The 27,512-nt window shown below is 44.2% G+C and overlaps 1 protein-coding gene across 2 annotated transcripts; it reads right to left on the bottom strand.

The window, feature by feature from the left end:
• Positions 1 to 139: 139 nt before the first annotated feature.
• ccdc50a (coiled-coil domain containing 50a) lies at positions 140 to 27,512 on the bottom strand. 2 transcript variants are annotated; one of them, XM_062555613.1, is made up of 12 exons: positions 27,288 to 27,512; positions 21,977 to 22,039; positions 17,432 to 17,561; positions 15,705 to 15,795; positions 15,085 to 15,169; positions 10,730 to 11,662; positions 9,842 to 9,990; positions 9,281 to 9,340; positions 8,667 to 8,777; positions 8,423 to 8,502; positions 5,447 to 5,559; positions 140 to 4,810 (listed from the first exon to the last, which is right to left on the bottom strand). In XM_062555613.1, the coding sequence occupies exons 1-12, from the start codon at positions 27,334 to 27,336 to the stop codon at positions 4,791 to 4,793; spliced, it is 1,884 nt and encodes a 627-aa protein (XP_062411597.1). In that variant the 5' UTR covers positions 27,337 to 27,512; the 3' UTR covers positions 140 to 4,790. The 2 variants fall into 2 exon arrangements, with proteins under 2 accessions (XP_062411597.1, XP_062411598.1); XM_062555614.1 differs by lacking the exon at positions 10,730 to 11,662.

Below are 27,512 nucleotides of genomic sequence, written 5' to 3'. Positions count from 1 at the left end.
CTACATGCGAGGACCACGAGACATGCCAGGCATGCAGGTGAACCAGATCTATGGTGGGGCAGCCCTACCTATATGGTTCCTCACAGATCACACAGACAGAGCGAAAGAAGGCCAGACACAGCACACACAAGAACTGTTTCTCTGCTAAGCAGCATGACTTTATTGCTCCAAGCAGCCAAAACATTGTTACAATCTTTTTTTTTTTTTTTTTTTATCATTATAAGTCACCAAGTAATTTGCTACAGTGTGTATACACACACTGTAGCAAATGTAAAAAATAAATATGGAAATCACATTTGGATCTTATGATAAAGACTAATAGTTGCAATTTGCAAAACACATGTGATTGTTCCAGAGTAACTGTATACTACAATAATTTGAACTGGTCTCTCCCACTCATTCTCTAAAACAAAAGAATATTGGATTAAAAATTGCACTTGATTTCACGTTGTCTGCAATGGGAATGATACCAACACCAATCATACTCACATTTACCTCAGCACAGTATAAGAAACACAAGACAAGTATTTTGATATACTACAACTCCAGAGTACCAAAGCTTGTGTGCTTCATGACAATAAACCTCCATTGTAAAGCTAAACAATGCCAGGTGAGAGAAACTACCCCCAATGTTTTTCATAAATCACATTTGTTCCAACATTTAATATAAGTGCCACCAATGGTCCAATAAAGTCTTATAAACCGATTAGGACACAATGATTGTAGCTCAAATTACCTTACTACTGACAGCAACCATCAACCTGTTCAGCCTGAACATTTTCAAATGAAGTCATTTAACCTGTTGTACTACTACTGTTGGTTTTATTACAATATGGCCTGAAAAATGGAAAGCTGCATGATGACCTCTGCCAGGTTTTTGTTTGTCAGTATGGTTTGTCTATGCAGTTTACTGAAAAACAACAGGCTTGATTTTAGAATGAAAGTGTAAAGGTGCTGAATGGGTCAAAGTTTGTTAAGACTGTAATGTAGTTTCACTTTTGCTGTGTGACATGGCATACGCCACTCTCAGACTGCCTTTCTAGTTGTAAATGCTGATAGTACTGTATGCTGTAAACTATTGACAGAGCCACCATTCAAAATAACCTACTATACTTGTTTTGTGCTCAGCTGAATTTCAGTTATTTAATTCCTGTCAAACATTGCTGTTCACATGATTAAGTCCTTGATTTACCCCTGGAGGACTCGGGAGGTTAATTACACTGTGCAAGTGATTAAACTACATCTGAAGTGAGACTCACTCTCTTGCCTACTGACACGACTGAAATCTAAGTCAGCACCCACAGGAGGATGGGTGTGTCCACCATGTCCACCATGCTCAGGCTGTTCATCATAAAACATGCACAAGAGTGTTTCTATCAAGCTCCAAATGGGCTGATCAGAATCAAACATACATAAAAACAAACTCCCAAAGTTAATGGGGAATTGGTTGTGAACTTCTTGTGTAAATGGATGTGTTAAATTAAAAAACATCAGCATAAGGCAAACTATCTTAAAATTGTAACTGCCAAAGATAGTTGGATAACCAGCAGATAAGCTTTCAGCATACACAATCACATCAAATACTCAGCTTTCAGGTCAAAAGGTAAACAGACTGTGTGGCATACACATGACTCATAACAGAGAGGGAGAATCATTAAAATGAAACCTCAAAAAACATACCATGCATGAATGGAATGTATTGACAAAGCTGTCTTCAGAGCTCAATGTGCAAGAGGCCCATTGTCATGACAACTACCTGTCACACCTTGGTCTAGTTCCTCATGGGAGAAGAGGGCGTGGTGGGGTTGGGTGGGTGGGATTCCGCCACAGCTTTATAAACTAACAATACTATGGCTCATCAGGTATGGCATCCTGGAGAACTAGAATCAGAGACGGAACAAATTGCTTTACAAGGGTCAAATTGTGGGAGAGGACTTACACCCACTACAGGAATAACGACAGGGCTCCATGCCAATGTGAATACACCAGACCCCAAACGGCTGACAGACTCAGTGCTCTCCCTTTCCTGGTGTGATACGAGGCACTGGTGGAATGCTACAAAAACATGGATAGCTCTCGCATGGACATCAAAAAAGCATTAAGGCTCTCAGGGAGTGTCTAAAGTCTGCAGTGTGAAATCCATTTGAGTATGTTTTTAACTGCCCGAAATGGATAATGGCAGTCCCATACAGTACATGATGAACTTTCCCCTCACTCGGATCTGGCAATTGCTATTCCATTTAATTTTATACTCAAGTTATCAGTTTTGACTGGCCAGAAAGAAAAATAAAGCCCTACAGCTAGATGTTCAAGACCCAGCAGTATGGACAACATTTCCCCCCTTTTGAACTATGGTGCTATATACTGTTTGGGGATCTGAGAATACATGTTTGGAATGCCCATAATAGATGTATTTCAACATAAAAATGTAACATATTGTAAAATAAACTGACAAATAACAGAAAAGAAACAAACAAATTCAAATCAGCAGTAGCGGCAGGTCAGAGCACTGTATTTTGGCACGGGCCAATCACAGTCCTCCTTTCTTTAAAACAGAAAGGACAGATAAGTTACACTACAGAGATTTCTTTGTGATGGAATAAGATGCCCATTTAATTAGTCATGTACAAAAAACATGGAATTATATGTAGATACAATATTGTAAACAATATCATGATAAAGAGATAATCAAAGAACAAAGTCCTTATTGAAAAGGGGAAAAGTACTAAAGAACAAGCTAGTGAACATGATTGACAACTGTCAGTCCCCCTGACGAGGTGCCACTACAATTAAGTCCCTGAAAAAGTGAGCGTTTTGGCACAAACCCCATAGAGCCAATTTAATCTCCAGAAACCAGAAATGTCTATGCAGCATAATAATGACAGCTCATAAAAGTCACGGAGGGAAAATGCACCAAATGCAGTTTAGCCACAGCAGAAAGGGATCCAGTGGCAGAGTCATCAAAAACCCTCTACCATGAAGGAAATGAATCAAATCACAAAATCACTGTGGAGAGGGCATATTGGTAACCATGTTATCCACAACATACAAAAGACCACATTATCCCCATGACCACAGATATGCCAGCACCCGCACACACAGGCTCCGATTACAGTCTGCTTCCCGAGGCATGGATGGCAGCATTAACTAAAGGAGCTGTGTGTGCGCATCTTGATTCAGCTGCTAATTTTGGCCACAGGAACCCAGTTCTCGCTCCCTGCAGTGCAGCATGGGAACGCACCGAACAGGAAGTACGAAGTATCCCTTTGGCCTCGCTGGATTTGGAATGTAAATGAACACAATGTACAGGGGAAAGCACCCAGAGCATGAGAAGGACGTACAAGTATGATATGCAAGGGTGGTGCATCACACATGCCATAAGGCATAGATGGTTTGACACAGCGTATGCATTCAAATGCAAACACTTGCCCCTTGTATTATGGATCATGGCTGTTGTTTTCCCTTTACTGGTTTAGCTACCAATGATTATGAAGTAGTCTCTTTTGATGTTTTTTTTGTCAACTTAGTTAGTGCCTTAGCATTTTACATATGAAAGTTGTGTTCTTCATTTCTCATAAACAATACTGAAAAACTTAAGTGAATGAAAAACAAATAAAAATGAAAATGCCCTATTTGCAAATAGCCACAGTTGATGTTTCACTGTCTACTGACCATGCAAATATTGCAAACGGTTGTTGCTTGTTCAACAAGAATGGAATGGAGAGAGATTCAGAAAGCAGAAGAGAATTACAAAAAAAAAAACTGTGGGTCGACCATAGTCAGTTTTTAAGCTTGAGCTATACAGTATGTATCGAGGGTGGAGGGAGAAAACAAACAAACAAACAAACAAACATTACGTTCACACTCAAAACTCTCGAGCTATAATAAAACACTGTGGAGTTTACCTTCAGCCTGCATGCATACACAAACAAACACAGCAGTAGCAGTGCATCTTGTAGAGAGAGAGAGAGAGAGACAGAGAGAGAGAGAGAGGGAGAGAGAGAGAGACTGATAGAGACACAAAGACGATAACCAAACTTGACCTGTGCAGTCAAGGTCAAAGTGTCCACTGATGGCTACAACTCATTCTCCTCCAGTTCAATTAATACAGTGAATGACCAATACTCTTCTAAATGTTTTTTTTGTTTCTTGTCCTCTGATTTTGTTGTTTTTGTGTTTCAAACACTTAAAAAAAAAAAAAAAAAAAAAAAAATCCTTGAGGAAGGGGGTCCAAGATCCAGCTCTGTCCAGTGTGGATTAAGACATGATTTAGAAGATCCTCAAGCTTCTGCTGGACCAACACCAAACACATGGCCACGACAAGAGAATCCTCATCACACGCACACAAACAGCATCCTGTGTCCTCCTTGTCACGTGTGTTCAGACAAAACTATGAAACAACAAGATGTCCATACAAAACAAAAGAACAAGTTCCTCTCATTTCAGCCTCCAGTGATTTCCATGATCAGAGAAAGTCATGATTGGCCAGTAGTAGGAGCGACATATTTTCCTTTTCTTGGTGTTGAGCTGATTGAACCACAACATAAAAACAAAAAGGTAAAAATAAAAGAATAAAAAAAAGATCAACAATGCTTCAGAAAGCTACCCAAGGTCCAGAAGGTCAGCCTGAGAATGGCATGATGGGAAATAAATCTCATGTTTTTGAGTAAGCACAGGACCCAGTCACCTCTGACCAAGGTACAGTGACAAACAGGACAATAAAATAAATAAAAATTCACAAAAGGAAGAAAGAGGAAGTAGAATTCAGCACAAGCAGCAAGGGGCCGACGTCACTGCTTATAGTAGGAACCTGAGAAAGAAAAAGAGAGAGAGAGAGGGAGAAAGAGAGAGAGGGGGGGAGAGAGAGGGAGAAAGAGAGAAAGAGATCAAGATGTCATTTGGTTCCATCACTCTCTGCTTGGTAATCTCTGCTTCAAGCCATTCCAGGGAGTGCACGCAGTGCTGCAGGCTGCAGTGTGCCATTCTACCCATGCTCAGCAGCGGCTTCACAGTACATACCTTCCAAGGGGGGAGGGAAAGCCTTGACCTACAGTGCACAGCGTCTGCACTCACACTTCAGGTTTTAACTTTCCCTTTGCATGTAACTTCACAGGGATTTAAGACTGATGCAAGCACCTACTGCTAGACAAAAGTCACTATTGATATTTTGTGCAGGTATGACTGTATACTACTGCATCATAATGTCAATGTACAGTAAAACTGCATAATTTAAACAAAAAAATACACCCACATAGACACACTGACAGACACACACACGCACACCAACACATGTTCTCAGAGCCCGTTTTGCTTACCAAACCAACAGACTGCGCAGGCTGCTTGTGAAGGTAGCCTAAACATGCATGCGCGCACACACACACACACACACACACACACACACACAGACACACCATTGCTTAATCAGTGAAAGTGGTGGGAGACTCACCTTTGTAGGCAGCATCGGGTCGGGTGGTAGGCCGTGCGGGGTAGTGGGGCTCTGGGTAGCCATAGCCACCAGCCGGCACGTTCTCATAGTCTTGTGTGCGTGGAGGAGCAGGCCTGTGCAAGAGAGACACACGCGGTCAGTTGGAAAGCAGCGTGGAGAAAACAATCCAAATAAAAGTCCTAGACTTTTAAGGACCAACTATTTTTTGCTTTTTTTTATTTTGTCATTATTTTATCATTGTCATTGTCATTATGTCTTTGTGAACTCTTGAAACTTGAAATGTTTATTACATTCAATTAGGCAAAAAGATGGTCATAAAATGACTTCAATCTGCTTTCAGAAGCGTCCCTGAAGCATCATCCATCAGGGAAATAGACTATGTTCTAATTTAAAGTAGAGTAGAGTGGAGAACCGCTTCATGGATGCTTCTGAAATGTGCGCCTATCCAAAGTGGCAGCAATCAGCACCAGAAAGGTGACGACAATGCTGGAAAATAGATGTTACTATAGCTGAGCAATTCAACCTCGAAAAGAGGAGTTCTTCCCAGCAAGAGTGCAACATGGATTTGTTTGATTGCACCTCTTCTCATGGGATTGGTTTTCTTATTACAATTCAATATCCACGGACAAACACAAGCTCAGCTTAAATGATGGAAGGGGTCAATTAGAGGATTAGCTGAGTTTAAAGGTTTGCCTTCACATGACATTGGATTATTTCAAAGGTCAAAGTAGCAACTCGGATACCTTCAGAGGAACACAATGCTGAATGATGCTTTCACAACATTTCTTGGGGTTATAAAAGGCATACCAGCCTGTTGTTCACAGATTTTGGACGAGCTGCACTTAGCTTGGCGAGACATATCTAACCTTTCCAAGCTTCTGCAAGTTTAACAGTCTGGGAACTCTGGTTGGCAACAGGATTAAGCTGGTGTCACTGTATTCTAATGTGTTCATATCTTACTCCTGTGTGTAGTATACAATGACGATATGTCCGTACCATTGCACATACAGTCACACCAAAAGCCTGACCAGATGTGGACACTAAGGTTGCTTTCACACTAGGTCCGTTTAACTGGCCCGGACCCGATTGCGGTTACTCCAACCGTAGTTGGTCTCTGTTCACATTACATGTTTGTCTGCGCACCCTGGTCCGTTTGCGTCATAAGCACTATTAGGGGTGGGAATTGGCAAAAGAATGACAATTCGATACTATTGCGATATTTGGGCCAAAATTCGATATTATTGCGATTCTAAACATATTGCTATACAACAAGTATTGCAATTCGATTCTGTGATATATATTGCTTATTCATGTCTCTCATATTATTCAAAGGCATTACAAAAAATAAGGAAAATAACACTGTTCAACTCACTTTGTCATGGTGTGGTGCATATCAAAGGTCCTTACTATTTGCTTTTTGTTGAAAACCGAAATACACACACAATTTCAATGTGATGGAGGGTCGTCTATTTCAGGTTGTGATTGTGAAGCCATTTTTATTTGAAATTGCCGGTGAATGCACAATAAAACGCCACAACAAGCGCCACCTTGTGAGTGTAATATCTTGAATTTCCCCTTGGGGATCAATAAAGTATCTATCTATCTATCTATTTCAGCAAATTTAATGTGATCAGAGTAAACCCTGAGTAAACTCGATTCAAATAAAAGTAAAATAGATAATTCAATTCTATAATTAAGTATTGCGATACTTTGAGCTATTAGTATCGATATAATTGCATGCACAAAATTTCGCGATACTGAACCGAATCGATTTTTTCCCCCACCACTAAGCACTATGCTTCTAGACACAAACTTCCAGAATATGTTGGTTCTGTTTAGAAATATCACTTGGCAACACAGCAGAAGGTGGTAAAATGAAGAAGACAAAGGTAAAGATTCTTTAGAACATTTGCTTAGCAACCTGCTCCAGCATTCTAGCACACCAGACCCCAGACCACCTCTTTCAGGCGGACAGTTGCGTTCACATTATCAAAAACAACCGAACCATCGGACTAAACGAACCCAGGTCCGGTCCTGGGGACCTAGTGTGAATGCGCCCTAAAAAGGCTTCGGCCCGTGTCTATTCCCCATCAAAAGGGTCATGCTGCCCTGTGGCTCAGTAACATCCGAGGCCTCAGTGATGACATGAGCCGAAGGAGAGAGCATGTTGTTATATTTTCCATCTGGTCAGAGCCGGTTTTGTGCAATGGTTGGCACCTGCCATGTTGCCATGATTTGCGTCCGTATGCTTTATTATAACAGGCTTAGTCTTAGATTTTGACTCTGAGACGGATTGAGGAAGTGAATCCAGGAGCATCTACTGTCAGGATGCTCAGCAGCTGCTTTGAATAACAACCACGACTATTAGACTCTGCAGTTTTGCTGTTCGAGACTTAGCCTGTGTTCTGTTATTCATTGTTTTACCATCTACAATTAATCATCTAATCACCAATTCTGATCCAATCGACAAACCTTATTGGAGAGACCATCTTCAGTACACTAGAACTAAAAACACAACGCATCCAACACTGGGTTAGCTCTTATGACTGAACTGGCTGGGGGCGGTATTAGCAATGCAAAGGTCATGTGCATAATTCCCACCTAGCCGAGGCACTGATATAATATATGTCTATAGAACTCGTAAGCAGCTTTTGCTAATGCTGCCTGCTGATGTGTGCATTAATGTTAATGTTCTTATTTGGCGGGGAGGAGAGTCGTAATAGCAACAGACAGACAGACTTACAAACTACCTACATCTCCCCTTCCTTTAAACGTTTAGCCATGAGAAAGATCTTCCATGTCTGAATGCTGCGCCAATGCATACCAGAGCTCCTACATTAACTGTGTGGCTATACCATCCTTTATCATTCCAGATTTTACACGTCATTCAGCATTTTCTGATGTGAAAGGCCACTGGATTATGCAGAGATGATGCATTTTTGGGTTGGGAGTGGAGATGCTTGTGTGTGCACATACCTGGATGGTTTATGATTGCGGGCCCTCTGCTGGTCGTACTCGTCTCGTGATCTGGGCCGTACTGCCTCCTCTTGTGCTGGCTGATAACACACACACACACAAACACACACACTTAACATCTTAACTTCCACTGTGAAATAATACATTAACAATGCATTAACACACTACACTGTGAAAGAACTCAATCTCAGTAACAAGCAAAATGTGTGTTGTGATGTAAGCGTAGGAGTAGACAATCAATTACCCTCCAGTCGCCTTCTGGTTTCCTCCTGTCCGTCGGCGGCTTCTCTCGCTCTCGGTCCCGTGGCTTCTTAAAGACCTTCTTCTCCTCCTCCATTAACATCCGTGCAATTTCCTTGAACAAACAAAGCCAAATTACTTTTCAGGCACATTGTGAAAGGTCAGCAACCACTTAGCACAACCTCTTCGCAGGACAACACAAAAGGACAGATGGAGAAACCTGTGTTGCTTATTTACACATGGATAGATCAGGCCACAATATGACACATCTGACAGCGCTGAGCAATGGTGGCAGGACAGCACCTCCCATCACATCAGATTAAAATAAAATAAATGTGCTGCCATATGTCAGCAGAATAGTGCAGGATTTACATTAAGATATACATTGCAGACATACATTTGACCTTCAGTTGTCATCAAGCTCATTCAGAAGATAAATCAACCCCCATGTGCCGGCTTAGGACAATTTATTACACTCCAGGAAAAAATAACCAATCCAGTCAATCCATCAGCCAGTATTGTGAAGGTCAACTTAGTCTAAACACGTTCAAGTCCAACATCACAATCAGCTTCTCTGTCTAAAACAGATTACATTCCTCAGAGCAAATGCCCCCTCACCTCATCCTGTGCCACTTGGGCAGCCTGGGCCTGGGCTGCCCGCTTGCCCATCTGACTGGCCTGCAAACGACAAACACACAAAGGAGAGGAAATGGGTTACCACCAGAGCACATCAGATTTCCTGTTTCCATCTGCCGAGAAAAGAACACACTTCTGCAATCTGTTTTTCAGAAAGAACCCATAAGACCCAGTCACTGAGAACAGTCCTGTGCTTTCCTATGACAGTTTAAAATGTCAAGCATTAAGTTCTAACATACAACAGGTATCTTTATGTTTACAAGTGCTATTCACTGCCATTGTATATAGGTTGCATATCTGCTGTAATCTGCTGTAAATCTTGTAACCTTGTTTTAGATGTTTCTGTGGTGGGTTATACATTATGTTGTCCTTAGGATGTCACAGGAAGCTTTTTGTAGGAAGCCCCTCTTCCACCTCAGTTTACCATAATAGTGTAGTGGCACACATTTAGAATGTCTCTTATGAAATATGAAGAAACAAAAGCAAAAGACTGTTGTGCAGTCCTCATCCGGCCCTGTTGGGGGCGCTGTGGTTGCTGCCCACCTTGAGCTCCTCCTCTTGCATCCGCCGCGCCACCTCCATGTCGCGCATCTCCTGCAGCTCCTGCTCCCGCAGCTCCTGCTCCCTCAGCCCCATGCGGCCCAGGCCCTGCTGCGCCTCCACCACGCCAAAGTCCCCGCGACCTCCACGACCTGCAGGAGCAGAGAGAGGGAGAGAGGGAGAGAGGGAGAGAGGGAGAGAGGGAGAGGGGGAGAGAAAGAGAAAAAGAGAGAAAAAATGAGAACCAAAACAAATAGCTTTGGGATGGACAGAGGAAAGGAGCATGCGGAAGAGCCAGAGTAGAGATAAGAGGAAGGAAGCGTAGGCGTGCTGAAGGGAGGGGGGGGGGGGAGAGAGAGATGATTGGAGGAGTCATCAAAAAGAGCGCTTGGAAAGAGGGAAAGAAGACAGAGGTTGGAAAAAGAAGTTGGAAAGAGGGAAACACAATGGCTCCCCCTAGAGAAAAGCATTATCAGTCAAGGCTGACGGTGAAATCTCTCTGTGAAAAACATAAAAACACACACACACACACACACACACACACACACACACACACACACACACACACACACACACACACACACACACACACACACAAGCACCAGCAATCCATTGCGATTAGCTGCCATTGCCCGACTAAAATCAACACAAATATGGATACACACAAGTGTTTGGTTGAGAACAAAAGGAAGCATGTGGCATGATTTGAGGGAAAAACAATCACAATTCCCAATGATCACATTTGGCAAACAAGAGGATAAGGAGCAAGAAGGTGGAAGAGGAAGATTCGGGAACCCGTCACCAGCAATTGCAAGAGGTACCCACCACCTGATGATCCAGCTCAGACAGCGAGAACACCCCAAACAAAACACACTGGCAGGCGCCCCATACCTCTATCCAGAGGAGAGTCGGAGAGGGAGGGGAGATCCCTAGAGTGAGAGCGCCCTCTATGGACATCGTTGTCCAGGTTCAGGGCCTCCCTCCGGGGGGAGCTAGGGCTGCGGGGCTCCTCAAACACGTCCCCGGGCCCCGAGGGGAGACGCAGGCGGTTCCTTAGCTCCTCATCGCCAGACCAGGAGCCCGTGCGCTCGTCCAGTTCCTTCTCTCTGCTCCTCGCGCGCCCGTTATGCGGCCTCTTCTCCCTCTCCCGATCTCGGTCTCTCTCCCGATATCCATCTTTGGTCTCGTACACGTCTCGGCCTTTGTCTCTACGTCCACCTTTGCTCTCGTATCCGTCTCTGCCTCGGTCTTGCTCCCGGGACCAGTCTTGGTCATCTCGTCTCCGGGGTCCGTGTCCGTGTCGGTCCCGCTCCGCATCTCGATCTTGGAGCCGGTCAGACTCCCTCGTGTCCAGCCCGTCTCGGCTTCGGGCCCTCTGCCGGTCTCGCTCGCCATCCCTCCGTCCATCTCGGTCCCTCTTCCTCTCTCGGTCCTTATCTCGATCCCGGTCCCTGTCTCTCTCTCGATCCCGGTCCCGATCCCTGTCTCTCTCTCGGTCTCTATCCCGATCCCGGTCCCTCTCGGTGGTGTAGCTGGGCGGAGGAGGTCGGGTAGGCCTCTCTTTCTTGCGGACCACCGGCTCTTCCTCCCACTCCTCCGCTGCAGCCCCTCGGCCCTGCCTCTCCCTGCCCTCCGGGGGGCCGTAGTGGTCGGGGTTGAGGCCCCGTTTGTCCTGGTACCCGTCCTTGCTGGGGTACTCGTGCCGCCGGGGACTCCCCTGCTCCGGTGGATCGTACTCGGGGTACCTCCTCCGGCCGGAGTCCAACGGCTTATTGCGGCCGTCCTCCGCGTAGGGGTAGTCCGAGTCGGAGGGGACACGTCGAGCTAGGAAGGACCAGGCAGGAAAGAGGAGAAGGAGAGGGATAGCATTCCGGAAGGAGGGATGGATGAAAGAGGGATGTAAAGAGGGGAGGAGTGTGGAACGACAGCCAATGGACACAAATAGACAGATAGACAAGACCAGGGAGGGTTAGTAAGCCTGATGGGTTAGTCACCTAGGAGAACAAGTTACAGTAGATGAACACCAAGTCACTCGCACAACATCGGTGACATGACACTTTTTAAACACAAGAGGGAGAAAGTCTAACTGTGCAAACCTGACACAAAGAGATGTAAATGAAACTGTAGCCTAACACATAAGGGGGTGGGGCAAAAAGTGATGATGCTACATCTTCATGACTCGAAACAAGTGAATTTCAGATGGGAATATTTCAAAATAAGCTTACGAAGCACCGTGATAGCAAAGCATAAACAAGAATAACTGACACATCACACCAAACTACCCAGCCAACCAGTCAAAACCCAGTATGATGACCACGTGGGAGACCTGGTTGCTCTGAGGGCCGGAGTACTATGAAAGTCACACAATGTGAGCTCACCAAACAGGAATGTCAGGTAAACACACAGAGGCAGGTCGAGCCAGGATGTGTACTTTTGAAATTTAAAATAGCAAGACCATTTCCTATTGGTTAAGGGACTGTGCTGTAGTCCTGCTATGTACATGTGAATAACAAACGGCACTTATAATTCAAAAGGTAAACCACAACCCACACAACCACAACAAATAAGTGATTTTTGACCTAGCTACTCATGAACTGCCTAAACAGGCCTGCATTTAACCAATAACAATACACACAATCCCTAATTTGGGATTTCCACTTCAACATTTTCAGACTGACCAAGCACACACACACACACACACACACACACACACACACACACACACAAACACACACACGCACATACACACACTCACGCACACACACACAATCAGTGCAGCAAAAAAACAGAAGATAGCTCATTCCTTCAGTAGCCTATGACTTTCTGAACTCTGTGTGACACAATCTGAATCACGTAAGTGACTAAAATGTTACTTATGAGAACAACAGAATCCATACAGGCATCATCATCAATAGGCTATAGTCTTGAAATTACTCCAAATTGTTGTCAAGAAAATAGGGAGGATTTCTGATATTTGTACATTTTTACTTCCTTTATGCCTGTATAGGTAGAAACGAAAGCATCAAAGATCATTCATGTAAAACAAGAAGACACCAACCAAGCCTAAAAAGAAAGTACACAACGTATGCGAGTGAATCAAATATGGAAAGTGCGGGCTTGATTACATGCCGTCACATTTCCAAAACAAAACGAGCCGTCCCCCTTCAGGCAGCTGGCAGAAGTGAAGGGGACGGGCGTGACGGAGCGCGCCCAGAGGGAGGGGGGTCACACATCACTGATACTGACTGACGGATCTTGGGGGACTCCTCAGCCTCCCGAGGCCTCGCCCTTCAACCAAGTGAACAATGCCGCCGCCAAGCCCTCTCCTGTCAAACTAACAGCTTGTGTACTGCCTCTGTCTCCGTGAACTCTGCCTCTGTCTCGGTTTGTTTTTAACAACACACTAAGCACTACTGTATGTACAGCAAGTATGAAGCACCACACCTTTGCGCGGTCGTTGGTGCAGGGTTTTTTGGCGCATGACCGTTGCTCTGAGGTGCTACAGATTTACTGTGGAGGCTCCGTAGCTCCACAGACAACACAGCGCTGCTACATAAGGGGAAACTACAGATCAGCGTTCCAACGAGGGAGGGAGGGAGGGAGGGAGGAGAATTAGTGCGCGCTGAGGAAACGCTGCCGGGGAGATAAGGAGACGGAGGGAAGGAATGTGGGTGGGTGTGAATGTGTCTGGTACCATATCACAGAAATGGAGGGAGAGGGAGAGGGAGATGGGGAGAGAGAGAGAGAGAGAGAGAGAGAGAGAGAGAGAGAGAGAGACAGAGAGAGAGAGAGAGAGAGAGAGAGAGAGAGAGAGAGAGAGAGAGAGACAGACAGAGAGAGGGGAGGATGAGGGGGCGTATGTGTTTGTGTGAGAGAGTAAAAGTCAAACAAAAACAAACTGGAGAGGTATTCAAATGCAAGAGACTGATGTGTGAGCTGATGTCTGTTTAGGACACAGACTGTGACAAGACAGGCACTCTCTGTGTGCATGTGTGTGTGTGCATGTGTGTGTGTGTATGCTGCAGTACTCCAGGCGTCTTAGAGGTGGCTTATCCAGTCTTGAGGTGCTTTGAAGCCCAGATTTGGCACCAACACAAAAGCAACCTCTCCTGCCTCTGAAACCTCTTTTCTACAGATGACCTATAAATAGGTCATGTGCTACAGCTCGAAAAGAGAGAGAGAAAAACCCTATACGTGTGTGTGTGTGCCCAGTCTTCCCAAATCTTGCCAAGTGCCAGAGATGCTGTGGTCTGCAACAGCATTCCATCACTACAACTTGCTGCTAATGAGGCCCCCTGTCAGCAGGAAATGGTGTGTGTGTGTGTGTGTGTGTGTGTGTGTGTGTAGACGTGTGTGTGTGTGTGTGTAGACGTGTGTGTTCTCAATAATTTCATTGGCTTTCCCTCTCCGAGAGCTCCAGCTTAATCTTGCCTGGCATCGTTCGAGTCACCTCCCGTTGTCCTGAACAGAACTGCAGTCACTGAGTATTTCCTAACGAACGCACACAGTACTCCAGCTGAATCTGGAGGGAAGGAGGAGTTGCTTCAGCTACAAGTCTGGTTCTGCTTGTTCTTCCACTGGCTGTTAGTTGCATTGGACATCAAAGTGGAGGCCAACGAGGCTGAAGTAATGTGCTAGGGCGGGGTTTCTGGCTCGGTCAGCTGCCCAAGGCGGACGTCATGTCGAAACAAAAACGACTTTTGACTTGCAAACTAGAGTCCGATGTCTTGTATGTACAACTGACCGTATGTGTGGGAACAAGATGTGCAGATGAATGCGTTCCTCAATCAATCAAAACCTTCTGGTTCCTCAAAAACTGGGGGCTCTGAACTTTGTCTCATAACAAAAAATATATATAAAAAAGAACACAGTTCACAGTGTTTGGAAGTGAATTTGGAAGGCTATTTGCAGAAATTAAGCCTAGCTAGTACATGTGACTTCACCAGGACATTTTCACCAAGGATCTCGCTGGCAAGACAGCGTTCGCACCACATTACATTACATTTGGCTGACGCTTTTTAACCACATACCAATATATTTAGTTCCGTGACAGTCCCATGGCAAGCCATCCCACTTCTTACACCATATGTTGTGAAGGAAGCACACCCACCCCAAAACAGCCTCGAACCCAGGTCTCTGGGGTAATATAGCTCATCCAACCACCAGTTACACACACACACACACACACACACACACACACACACTTTGTGTGACCCAGCTGTTGTTGGCGGACATGCATCACACACCTCCTTTCTCCTCGTAGTATTCATCCTCAAGTTGCTGCTTCTGTCGTCTCTTCTCCTCCTTCTCCTGGAGCTTACGAGCGATAGCCTGAACACATGTAGCACAAACACACAAAGACAAACAACTCAATAAAGAACTCAGATTGCAGAACGTATTGATAATTCATAATTGTACTCATATTCTGCATCGCTCTAACAATCTACAGGGCTTCCTTGTCCTCATCCTAAAATGCTTTCGCATGATTTGAGCTAATGCTGATTTAAACATTTGCAGAAAAATGCCATAACTGTTGTGCTGTTGTGTTCCATCAAACTTGGGTACAGTGAACTTCAAATTTCATGTGTAATCATGTGTAGCCACATTCATGTGTTGGCTTCCTTTATTTTCTTTGTCATATTCATCCAAGTGGTAAGCATGTGACCAGCCTGTTGGCCCATATGGAATTCTGCTGACCACAGAGGATGAGTGGAGTTGTAAAGGAGCGCCATCTTTCTGTGTTTTCTTTTTGCAGACTAAACCCCTACTGAGAACAAGGCTGGCCTGAGTGTGTGTGTGAGCGTGTGTGTGTGTGTGTGTGTGTGTGTGTGTGTGAATGTGAACAAGGCTGGCTTGTTCTTCTCACCGCGTCCTTCTCCTCCTGTTGTCTCTGCTGCTCCGCCTGCCGAACAAGCTGCTCCTGAATCACCTGGGCTATCTCACTGTCAATCTGCTCCCTGGAGCACACACGAGCACACACACACACACACACACACACACACACACACACACACACACACACACACACACACACACACACACACACACACACACACACACACACACACACACACTAAATAAGACAGTAATTTCTCACATGACAGCACGCCACTTTGAACCAAGAACATCATCATTAGCAGTCCAAATACTGCTCTTTCATGACCGTCAGTTATGTGGGACTGTGATTTAGTCAAGTGAATATCCCACCAAATTAGGTTAAGTAAATTCTGCCCTACATTTGTCAGCCACACCTGATTAAACAGAAACTCTGCTGCCCCAGTGCCACTAACGCAGGTTGGCAGCACAAACAGTGCTGAGCAGAGCAGAGCTGCGAAGCCTGCAGACGGGTGTGCAGCTGGTGTGGGCATGTTCCTGAGCGCATGGCCTTGCCATGTTGTGCAGCCTGCGGCACACATTGTGCCTCCATGGATCACTGTCAGGCTCCTCACCATGATAACATCAGCAGAGGAGAGTTATGTAATATGGAATACGGAACACACACACACACACACACACACACAGAGACAGACAGACAGACACACAATCTCAAACTGGTGGGTAGCACTCAGCCTTATAAAAGCATATGAACATTTTTCATCTCCCTCTTCTGCAATCACAGTTGTATGCCCCCTCCCTCCCTCTCCGAATAGTGACTGAGAACAGGATTGATTGAAGGCAAAGAACAGAGCCAATTTAGACTAGAGGTGTCATGGATGGATGTCTCCCTAAGGAGTTACTTTACCAAGTCGTGCTCTTATTGCTTTCTATGAGGGCAGCGACTGATGCACTGAGAGAGGCATCGCATTCCAACACCACAACATACTTCAGTCTGAGTGAGGCGAGGAATGCAAAAATGGCTACAAGCATAAACTACACGATGGCCTGTAAACGATCATGCAAAACTTCATCACGTCCTGCAGTGTGCATTAAGAATCTGAAAGAGAAAGGTCAGAGCTGGAAATACCCAGGCCTTAAGGGAGGATCCCCTGTATTTTTTTTTTTTTTTAAGCATTTTTTGTTTTTTTGCTTTGATTGTTTCAACGGCTCCTTGGTTCGTTTAGGGGAGCCTCGTGATTTACATTTACATTATATCTATTTACTTGATAGCATATATGCAAAGCCCCATCTACACTACTCAAACAAAACAGAAAAACTACAAAACAAACCCAACAGGCAGGGGTCAGAACAGAAGACATTTCTGAAAAGGGTCTGAGCGAACACATGATCTACAAACACACATTGGGAGGGGTATCCAGGTGTAAAGTACAAAGACCCATGCAAGTAATCCATATAGATTGTGCTGGTGATTGCCTGAGCAGCTGGTGCAGCATGAAACCTCTGACTCAACAGAGGCCTTGATACTGAATCAGCAGTCTAAACACGCCTACACTCAGTGCTGCTTTCAACGGAGTCGCCAATACTTATGATGAAACACTCTCACAACAATTTTCAATTACATCTAAAGCTACACTGCTCTCAAGTGAAGCTGCTAGAGAGCTTGCACTGGGTAGGAGTTTGAATGCAGGATCCCCATGTGTGTGTGTGTGTGTGTGTGTGTGTGTGTGTGTGTGTGTGTGTGTGTGTGTCTCTTACAGTTCTTGGTGCTGTTGCTGCTTCTTTTCCTTAGCTTGCAGGTCTTCCTCCTCCTGCAGACGTTTGGCCACTAGAAGGTCCTGCTGCACGAGGCGGCTCCTGTTGATGTTGGACGCCAAATGGCTCTCAACTGGCCAGAGGGGAAAACAAAGAGACAAACACATTAAAGCAAGTCAAGATACACACAATCTTAGCATTGGCCCATATGGCTAAATATTGCCACAACAAAGACCGCTGACAAACTTAAACAAAGGTCCCCCATATTTCAGGATTGTTCAAAAAGACAATATACAGTATGACTTAAGCATGTGAATGCAAATAAGCCAAGACTACCAATATAATGGAGCTACTAAGCAGGGTTCTAAAACACACAAATAAACAATATTTATCTCTTCATTTCCCAATCATGTAAAACAGGAGTAGACATGTTATGGATTTCAGAGGATATATCTTTCAAGGAAGGAAATTTGTGCACAGACTGGCAAAGGCAGAAAATCAATATTTCCTAATAATGAAGATAAAAACCCAGGAACTGAACCCTAACAAGAGTCCCTTATGCCAACTGGTACTGAAGCTCACTAACTCCATAACAAGTATACAACCTGCTCAGACCAGTACTGCTTCCAAATCAACAATTAGTGTCAAAATTGCCATCAAACAAGCGAAAGACGACTATTTGGAACATTGGAGAAATCAAACTACCAGTCAAAGCAGAATGAATTTCTATCGGGCCCTAAATCAAGAATATAAATTGGCAGAGTATCTCTTCTCTGTCAGAGATACGAAGCAGAGGCAAATCCTGACCAAGTACAGGCTAAGTGACCACACTCTTACAGTGGAAACAGGCAGGCACAGGAAAACCTGGCTGCCAAAAGAGGAAAGAATATGTGATCACTGCCAGACAGGGAAGATTTAAATTAGTTTTAAAACATACTACCCAAAGTTCGAAACCATGGGTTCACACGATAAACTGCCTATCCTCTCAGGAGAGGGATATTCAGCCCCTCTAGCAGCAAGATACATTTCACACTGTCATAAGCTGAGAGACACTAGCATAACTTAATTATTTTATCTCACATAGATACTTAGACGATATCCTTATTTTTACAGAGAATAGACATACTTATGGTATATTACTTGTATTCTTATGTGTATGTGTATACAGTACATGTATGCATGTGTACAGCGTATATATGTATTATTATTCTGTGCTAATATTACACTATGATATACATTTGTTTGACTGCTTTGGCAACATGAATGTCTTGTTTGTCATGCCAATAAAGCATCCTTGAATTGAATTGAATTGATCAGCAACGTGTCTATACTTTTACAACTGGATGGCCACCCAGTTTGTAAATAACACAACTATAACCTTGTCAAGGCCATAAAGTCACTGTGATGTGCCAGACGACATTGGTAAATCAACCCCACTACTTAACCACCCCTCCTAAAGTGTGACGCATGAATTGATCATGAAATGTGGATAACACATCAGTCAAAGCCGAGCGGGTCTAAATGTCAGCCTTTCCTGCTGTAGGACCTCTGCTAGGAGAAGACGGAAAAGCCACTCAGCGGATTAAAACTGACCAAAACGGTCAAACACCTCCACAGCGACAGGTTAACTGGTCATGAATTATGAGGGTACTGCGAGAATCAATTAACCGAGGTTAACCAAGTGCCAATCAGTGTTTACATGCATGGATGCATTGCTGGTAGAATGTGGTAAAGTTCCATAATAAGCAAATAAGCAAAAAGCAAATATCTTCTAGTGGCTAGTTAATCAAATAGACTCTCCTCAGTGGACGCTACCGAGAGAATTACATAATATCACCACTTCACATCTAACAGGCTTCCTGCCAGTTGTGTCTGGAACTTTCCGTGCTTCGCTCTGCCCACTCTATGCCATGACTTAGCCAATAGTCCCAATCTGCCTCATAGCTTGGGTGAAAGTCAAGACATCAGTCAGAGGCAGTTTTGAGGACGCATAAGTCTATATTGGGTTAAAACACAAATGTACCTGAGGATGAAAAGTCATTTGTACATTTACACATATTGGTTTAAACTCTTTCACCCTAGGGGGGCATAAATCTCTTTGTACATGGAGCAGGCAGTGGAACTCCATACCCAGGGCTATCCAATTCCTGGCCCGCAGCAACAGTGACTGCATCCAACACTGCTGTGACATCATCCAAATTAGGCTAAGAGTACACACGCCCAAGACTGTCTAATGACCAGTATGGTGTGGTATGATTGCTGGGCAGGTCTGTGCAGTTCTGCATCTTTTTTGGTGAGGTCATTAACGTTGTGACTGTTAGACAAGCAGGCTACAGTTCGACTGGGTGGATCAGTATCACTGTACCTGTTTACCATATGAGGGAAAAAAGGTTTCAAGGGTCTGAATATTTACGTGTGTGTGTGTGTGTGTGTGTGCATGTGTGTTCCAGGAATCTGGAATTAATCCACACGTCAAAGCCACTGTGATAATGTGATGCTAATATGGGTTGATGGCCCGTGAGAGGACACAAAGATCAGATAGTGAATGCGATCTGATCAGCAGTTATGAGAGACAGCAGTTAGCAGAAAAATAAATAGCTAGGGCTAATTGTTAGTTGAAAAGAAAAGAAAGTCAGTCAATGTCCAGATTTTAAAACAGAGCATTACTGAAATAGGGCAGCGAAGAAATTTGACCTTAAATGCTTGGAAAGTGAAGCCAGAAGGCACTAAACAATGCAGACAAACACTGCGGAGACGAAGACCCTAAACAATAGCCATAGGGTCCTTTAGAGATATTCTGATACGGGGTCTGATTCAATAAAGAAAATAAAGCCTTTACTGCAAGCAATGTTTACAAACCAAAGATCTTTTCATCCTCCACCACAGTCTAATCCCTAGGATACAACCTTGTTAACCAGACAAGTCATCTGTACCGAATGCCTTGATACTTGGATACTTGGAGGGGGGGGGGGGGTGTCTACCCTTGCAGAGTATGACTTCACAGATCGCTTTCAGGCAGGTTCCCATGAATAAGAGCAGTAAGACAAATGTCAGAGTGCGCTTTAGTGCCACGCAAGCTGTTCACTGGGTCCTCTGCATGACCTACAAAAAAGAGTGCAGCAGACTGCAGGATAAAAACCACATCTGTTGCTGCGCCACTGAGTGCGCTACCGTAGCGTGCCTCATTCACTTAACTCAGTGGCCCGCCTCGAAGCGGAGGCCGCTACGCGCTAACTCTCGGGGAGGGGGTTCCCCTGCGGTTTGGAAAGTCTACCATTCTGGAAACCTGTGGCATTTACAAACGGGCTGCAGGTGTCACAGGCACAAACAGAACGTTTGTAGCACGGTCCTTTGTTCCCTTCTTCCATCCCTTTACAAGCCTGAGTGAACGGAAATTAAAACTGACCTCATTCCCTCTTTGAGGCAACTTCAAGAAAAGCACAGCCGAAAGAAAAGCAACATCTTCTAATGACTCACTGATGGGTTCTGAAGTCCAGGGAGTGTCTGGTTCTGCTTACATCTACGTCCTTTGTTGAGCTCTAAGAGAGGTTGTTATGTCTGGGGGCTTTGACCATTGTTACGGTGAGGAAGATGAGCTTGAGCAAACGAGGCAAGACATTTTCATGGCTGAATGGAATCCTCTCTTGAGAGGGCAAATGACTGGCGAATCCCCCTCCATATGTGGGCGCATGCACAGTCAGATTAAGAGGTGCAAACTAATCTCCTACACACACACACAAACATCCTCCCCCACCGCCAAACATCATTACATTACTTAGAGAATTACTGGTCGAAACTATGTTCTAAGTGCAGTTGGTGTTGCCCTGGCAGGAGATGGACAGAGAAAGGCCCATTATAATTAGGTCAATAAGGTAGTTACTGTAAGAGTTTAGATCACCCGCTGGCCTTATTCAAGTTGACAATAGCTGACAAGTGCCAAGGGTTGGCGGGCGGGGGGAGGACTTCCATTGGATTTCCCCACTGTCCTCTAATGCGGGGTGACTCATGTCCCCATGTCCTCCCCAGCAGGGAAGGGGATCGCTCGCTGACAAAAAAAAGAATGCCACGTTTTGATGGTGGCTGATACTATTTTCACACATTAACGGTGTGCGACATGATAGTTGGTGGACCGATGATACAACTCAACTCTTATCAAAGAATGGATCAACACAGAAAGACACAAAATTAGTCATGCCCTTTCAGCCTCTTTCAATTAGATAGTTGTCACATCAACAGGCTAAAAAGACAAAGACGACAAGTAAGATGTGACAATATCTTCTTTTTTTGGACTATTTCAAGAAAAATGTGAGATTTAAACAGAAACTAGAAAAGCACTCCTGGATCCAGACAGTGATACGGATCACTCCTAAAAAAATAATAGTTTCTTCCTTGGGTCATTTCAGACCTTCCCTGAAAATTTCATTGAAATCCATCCATAACTTTTTGAGTTATCTTGCGAAAAAAACAAAACAGACAGACAGACAGACAGACAGACCCTGATGAAAACATAACCTTCTTGGCGGAGGTAACAAAGAACCTGTCACTTACTCTCTTGTTCCTGCAGGTTGTGGGCCAGGCAGTGATCCTCCAATACAGCAAAGTCCCGAACCACTGTAGGGGGAAGAGACAACAAAAGATGATTTGTGTGCTTTCTACTTCTCACCATGACACTTGTTCTAACCATTACAGTCTCCTCACCAGGGGCTGCCCGCTGTGATTCTACTCTCCTGGTGAAATTACACAATTGGTGTTTACAGCAGTGATACAAGATGAGAGGGATTCAGCAGATGCTTTTTATCCAAAGCAATAGGGGCTCGCAAGTGGCTTGCAAGAGACTTGATTTAGCCCGGGCCGACTGCTCACCAGGCGACCACGCAAACATTTGAAGCCATGCTGCACCACCACGCCCATATGACAGCGGTAACCGACCTAGATCATAAATACTTAATTAATGATTCTCAAATGCTTCCATCGTTTACTTCAGTCGCTTGCATTTCATCTACATGGAATATGGCCAAAACCTTCTGCTCCATTGCAGCCATACGGCTTTGCCAACGCACATATAACCTCACACTGAGCACTCCGGTCTAGAACAGGGCCCGACTGTCACAGGAGCTCTGCACCAAATGCACGATGCTGCCCTACTTCGCGCCAGCACAGGAGCGGTTGAACCAGCCGTGCTGGGGAAGGAGAGCAGGGCCTGACCAATCCTGAGTTTACCCAGAATGCACGGGGGGCACTGGCAGGAAGCTTGTTTGTTTTGTAGACTCAAGTCCAAGAGCAACATAAGGACTCCTTTGCTTGCAGTCACCAAATATTTAGATGTTAGACCCCCTATCCGGAGTGCTTGTTTAGAAACACTGAACAAGTTTGGACAAGAAGAGCAAACTATTCTAGATGGATGTAGAGTAGCACAGGGCTACCGTTTAACATGTTGCTTTAATGCATCGTATTTTCAGCAAAAAGAAAGTCTGATGTTTGATTGCGCTTGTTATACTGTTTGTGATGGCCATTTTGAGATCAACTGCTTATTCAGTGTCTGATTCGGAGGTCTTGCTGAACGGCAACTGTCTTCTAGCTTACTGTCGTTGTGCTATTCATGGGTTTAATCAGGTCCCTTTGCACAGGTATATTAATCCAGCATGGTGGTGGATTCACTCATCAGGAGCAGTCTGCATTGATAATCAAGGTGCTTGATTAAAAACCTGTTGAAAGGGACCTGATGAAACCCATGAATACCTGATTTATAGGACAAAAGTAGCATAGCCTATGGATGTTGCCTCAACGTAAGCAGCCAGACTAGGTTTTAGCACTGGGGTACCCAAACAAGGAATGAAAGGCTTAGACTGGGCTAATCCTTGGGGTTACATGCAAACGTTGCCTAAACATAGATAAGTTGGGGCCTCTCCTCAAGGACAGCTAAGGCACTCTAATTGTTATGTCTACAAACTGCACACTGCAATTTCTTTATCGTTCACATTAAAACACCAAGAAAAAGATGATCAAGGCCACAGAGATGATTATAGGAGAGTGGTGCACACTCCCTAGATTCGCTTTGTACTGTATGCTGCTTAGTGCTGTACATCTGTTCATCTCTCAAAGTCTGGGATATTGAGTAATACTGAGGAATACTCTCTACCTCTGACACTTCAGATGGTCTGCTGAGAGATTAGTGCCTGAGTGTGCTGCTCACAGCATGCTTTGTAAGGCTGGTGCCAAACTAAAAATACAGAGCAAGAGGAACAGAAACTTTAAGCAGCTGCTGTCTGTGGCAAGCTGCACTATTATAGAACAGAAATGGTGCATCACACATGCCATCTGAAAGGCTCAGTTCAGCAGTAGCTAGCCTATACGCTCTCATTATTTGTATTTCTTATTATTGTGTTTTAGATACTGTGGGTATTTTATGTTTTGCTGTATTGTTGCACGACTTGTCCTTATGTCTGTCTGCTGTCTGTACAAATAATTGCCCCTCGGGGACAATAAAGTTACCTTGGCCTAGGCCATAGAATATCTTGACACAAAGAATATAATAACTTTCCATAAAGATCGGGATATGAAATAGTATTATTAGGCTAGATTTTGACACAGAACAATAATCTTTGAAGCCAGCACCAGGATCTCCTACATTTCAGAGCATATGTCCTACATTTTATCAGACACTTACAGAACAACAGTCTGTCTTGGTGATGCACCTCTTGAAAGGAGCAGACAAGTTGTTTGCCATTAATCTCCTATACTGGCTCACACTAAAGGGCAGCCTCTGAACTCCAACAGAGACATGCACCCCTATAATCAGCTTATGGAGAAGTGGCTAAAGCAACTTGTCTTCTTCGAAATTAAGGTTGTCATTGATAGGAATGACACTACTTCAGGCCCAGAGTCAAGACACTGCCCTAAAAATGTGTTAACCGCTGTACCTTCTGCATTTCCCATCGAGAGTAACCCATTCTCTGCCTTTAACACACACACACACACACACACACACACACATACACACACACACTCTCAGTGCCCGTTTTGTTTACCTAACTAACACACTGCGCAGGCTGCTTGTGAATGCGGTTTTCTTTTCCCCTACGACCGCCTACAGAGACATCTGTTTCCTCCGGCAGGGACACACAGGCCTTGAATCACCCAGTCTGTGTCGATCAGTAGGCTAACCAACAGTCAGCCGCCTGCCCATGGCTCCACAGAGGTCATCTAGCCTCGTGTTGTGCCAAGAGAGACAGATAACGGTAAGCCACGATTAGGCTTTAGACATGTGATTAAAAGAAAAAAGAAAAATACCCTCATGTGGAGCGACCAAAAATATGCTGGCGAGTGCCGATGACTAATTTTTCCAGATTTGGAAAGCTAAAGAGGAGAGGCCAATATTTCAGCTCAGGCATAAATCATACATCCACCTAATTTGACAGAGGGATACCGCTCTGGGTCAGAGTAGCCTTTATGTGGATCTGTGGTCAGAGATACATCCATCTGTAGACAAATCAGGCTTACTGGCTGATTTTCAACTATGACAACAAATTCAACTTTAGTCACTCTTGGCTTCTGGTGCACCAAATGATTCAGTCCGACTGATGCTTTTGAGTGAGTTTACATCAGCCTAAAGGAACATCAAGAGGCAGCATTTCCCATGGTAAAGAAAATGCAATGTTCCCCACAAACAGGTCATGAAATATTCAGCCGGCCAGCCATGAATACTTCAAATATCCGCAGCGAAATATTATTTGTTCACCACACAAGCAGAAGGGATCAACCAAACATTAATGACCGTTATTTTCAGATACAGACCGTATTGGAGTCTATAGAGCATCAGGAGATACCAGAAACCAAAGTTGTTGACACAGACCATTACAACACAGGACAAACAAGGGAATATCCGACATTGACGGATTTGCACCACAATGGCATACTTGACAGTGATGGCTGGATTTGGGGGGTTGAAGCCAAACAGATGCTAAGGAAATTGAGCTGATCAAAGTATACTGCTGTGGACAGAACCACAAACCAAATATTATGACTTAAGCCTGCTACACACGTCTCACCATATGGCACTATCTAAACACATCTAATATTGTACAAAAAGCAGTCCAGTTAACAAAAAACAAAACAACCAAACTGTACTTTTAAAAAATATAGCCTACTCTAAAAACTGAACTTATGATATTCAAGGGGCAATTAGGCTATACAAATGCAGTCCAGAATGTCCAGATAAAATTCAGAGGCATCACAGGATTCAGGCTAGGGGTAGCACGGGATTACAGTGCAGTCACTGAACTTACTCTTCATCGGATAAAGAGTAGGCCCACAACATGACTTCACACTGAAACATGTTCAATCCATCACTTTAAATGATAAAGGTAATCACAGTCTGAGCTGTAGAGCCACACCACAAGAAGATGTCTGTCACCTTTCAAGGGGAAATGTGAGGTGAGGGGTGTTAGGCTAAAAGCCGTTGTGAAACTTCCATGATTATCTAGCACATGAGATAAAGACCTTCGGCCAGATCATTGAAAAACACTTCCTCCAGCCTAATCCTGCCCAGGTTCATCAATAGTCGAGAATGAGAAAGGAGACGACGTTTGATATGCATTCTGAGCTGTCTACAAAACAGGGGAGAGGCCTTGACCTGCTCCAAAGCAAACATGCACTTCAGGCATGATTTTCCCAGCATAGACCGCATTACATGGATTCAAGGCAGCAGTTATGCTTCCTGAGACACTCATCTTAGACAATTACACCAAATGGTTCAATGGAAAATAATTACGTTTACAGGTGGTAGTAGCCTATTCATATTATGACAATAATGACGGGGGAGTGGCCGGTGGTTTTCATTAGCCGTCACACACAGGGCAGACAGACACATCCTGGCGCTATAAGGACAAAGACAACTTTAAGCATTTCTTTAGTCACACTTCAGATACTCTGCTTTACATGTTATTGCAAGTGAAACTATGCAAATGCTTAGAGGTGATTCGTGCCGATTGATGAGCTGGTCTCGCCTCACACGAAATTCAATTGCGAGACCATCCTGTCATGCTAGCTTTTTCTATCATAACACTGACCTATGGCTGCCACGCAATGTCGTCATTCCAGTACCGTGTTTGATTAAAAAATGAAACCAAGTTTACCAATAACAACAGCGCCTTGGCTTACTTGGTTGTGATCCAATAAAGGTCTAAATTGTGAATGGCATTAAACGTTTCTCTACGACCTGATTCATATCCTATTCGCTGAGAAAGAGCCCTTTCTCCCACGTCCAAAACCCAATGCAAACATTAGCTCCAGCTAGCAAGCTGACACTGATATTATCTAGAATTCTGGTGGATATAAGTTAATGTGAATATGGTCAACAGGGATATTTTGGAAATATGAGACAAATATGTCAACAACCAAATGGTTAATTCTGAAAATAACATCCCATCATCATTGGACAGCTAGCCATCACGTTCCTCACAACGAGTGAGCTAGCGTTCATTCAGCCAGCCTCACAAGGAAAATACAGAATGCCCATAGCACGATTAAAATAGATTATAAACTGAGGCTGGTGCGGGACTTTGATGACTTTGATTACATCTAGATGATTTGCCGTTCGTGCAGCTCAAATCACTGAGCACGCATTTGCCCATAACGACACCATCATTATCGTTGCATTTACGAAGATTTAACTTACGTTAGCGTTTGTCTATCTTATCATTATTGTGGCATGTAACAGCATCGTTTGAAGCACACAGATAAGCTGAAATGAAACAATTGCTAGGTCACATTAGACACAACTAACTTTATTACAGAATACTGTAGGATAGGATAGGAACCCTAGCTCGCTAGCTAGCAGGCTGCATGAGCACAAACTTACCCTCTTTTACTCCTGGCAGGTTTTCCTGATCGATACTAAAATCAGCCATGTTGTCGGCGATATTTCAAAGTATCCGTTCAATTATGTTTCCACAACTTCCGCCAAGGTTACAGGAGACAGATTGATTATTTATTTAGTCAGTAAACCGATTGATGGGTGGCGTAAAAGTGTCCCTCTGATTAGTTTCAGTGACTGGGGTGCGACGCTGACAGTCTGATGCACTTA

The sequence above is a fragment of the Sardina pilchardus genome, chromosome 15 (assembly GCF_963854185.1).
Source record: "Sardina pilchardus chromosome 15, fSarPil1.1, whole genome shotgun sequence".
Taxonomy (NCBI): domain Eukaryota; kingdom Metazoa; phylum Chordata; class Actinopteri; order Clupeiformes; family Clupeidae; genus Sardina; species Sardina pilchardus.
Note: the sequence above shows the minus strand (reverse complement) of the source record. Positions and strands in the feature narration are given on the sequence as shown.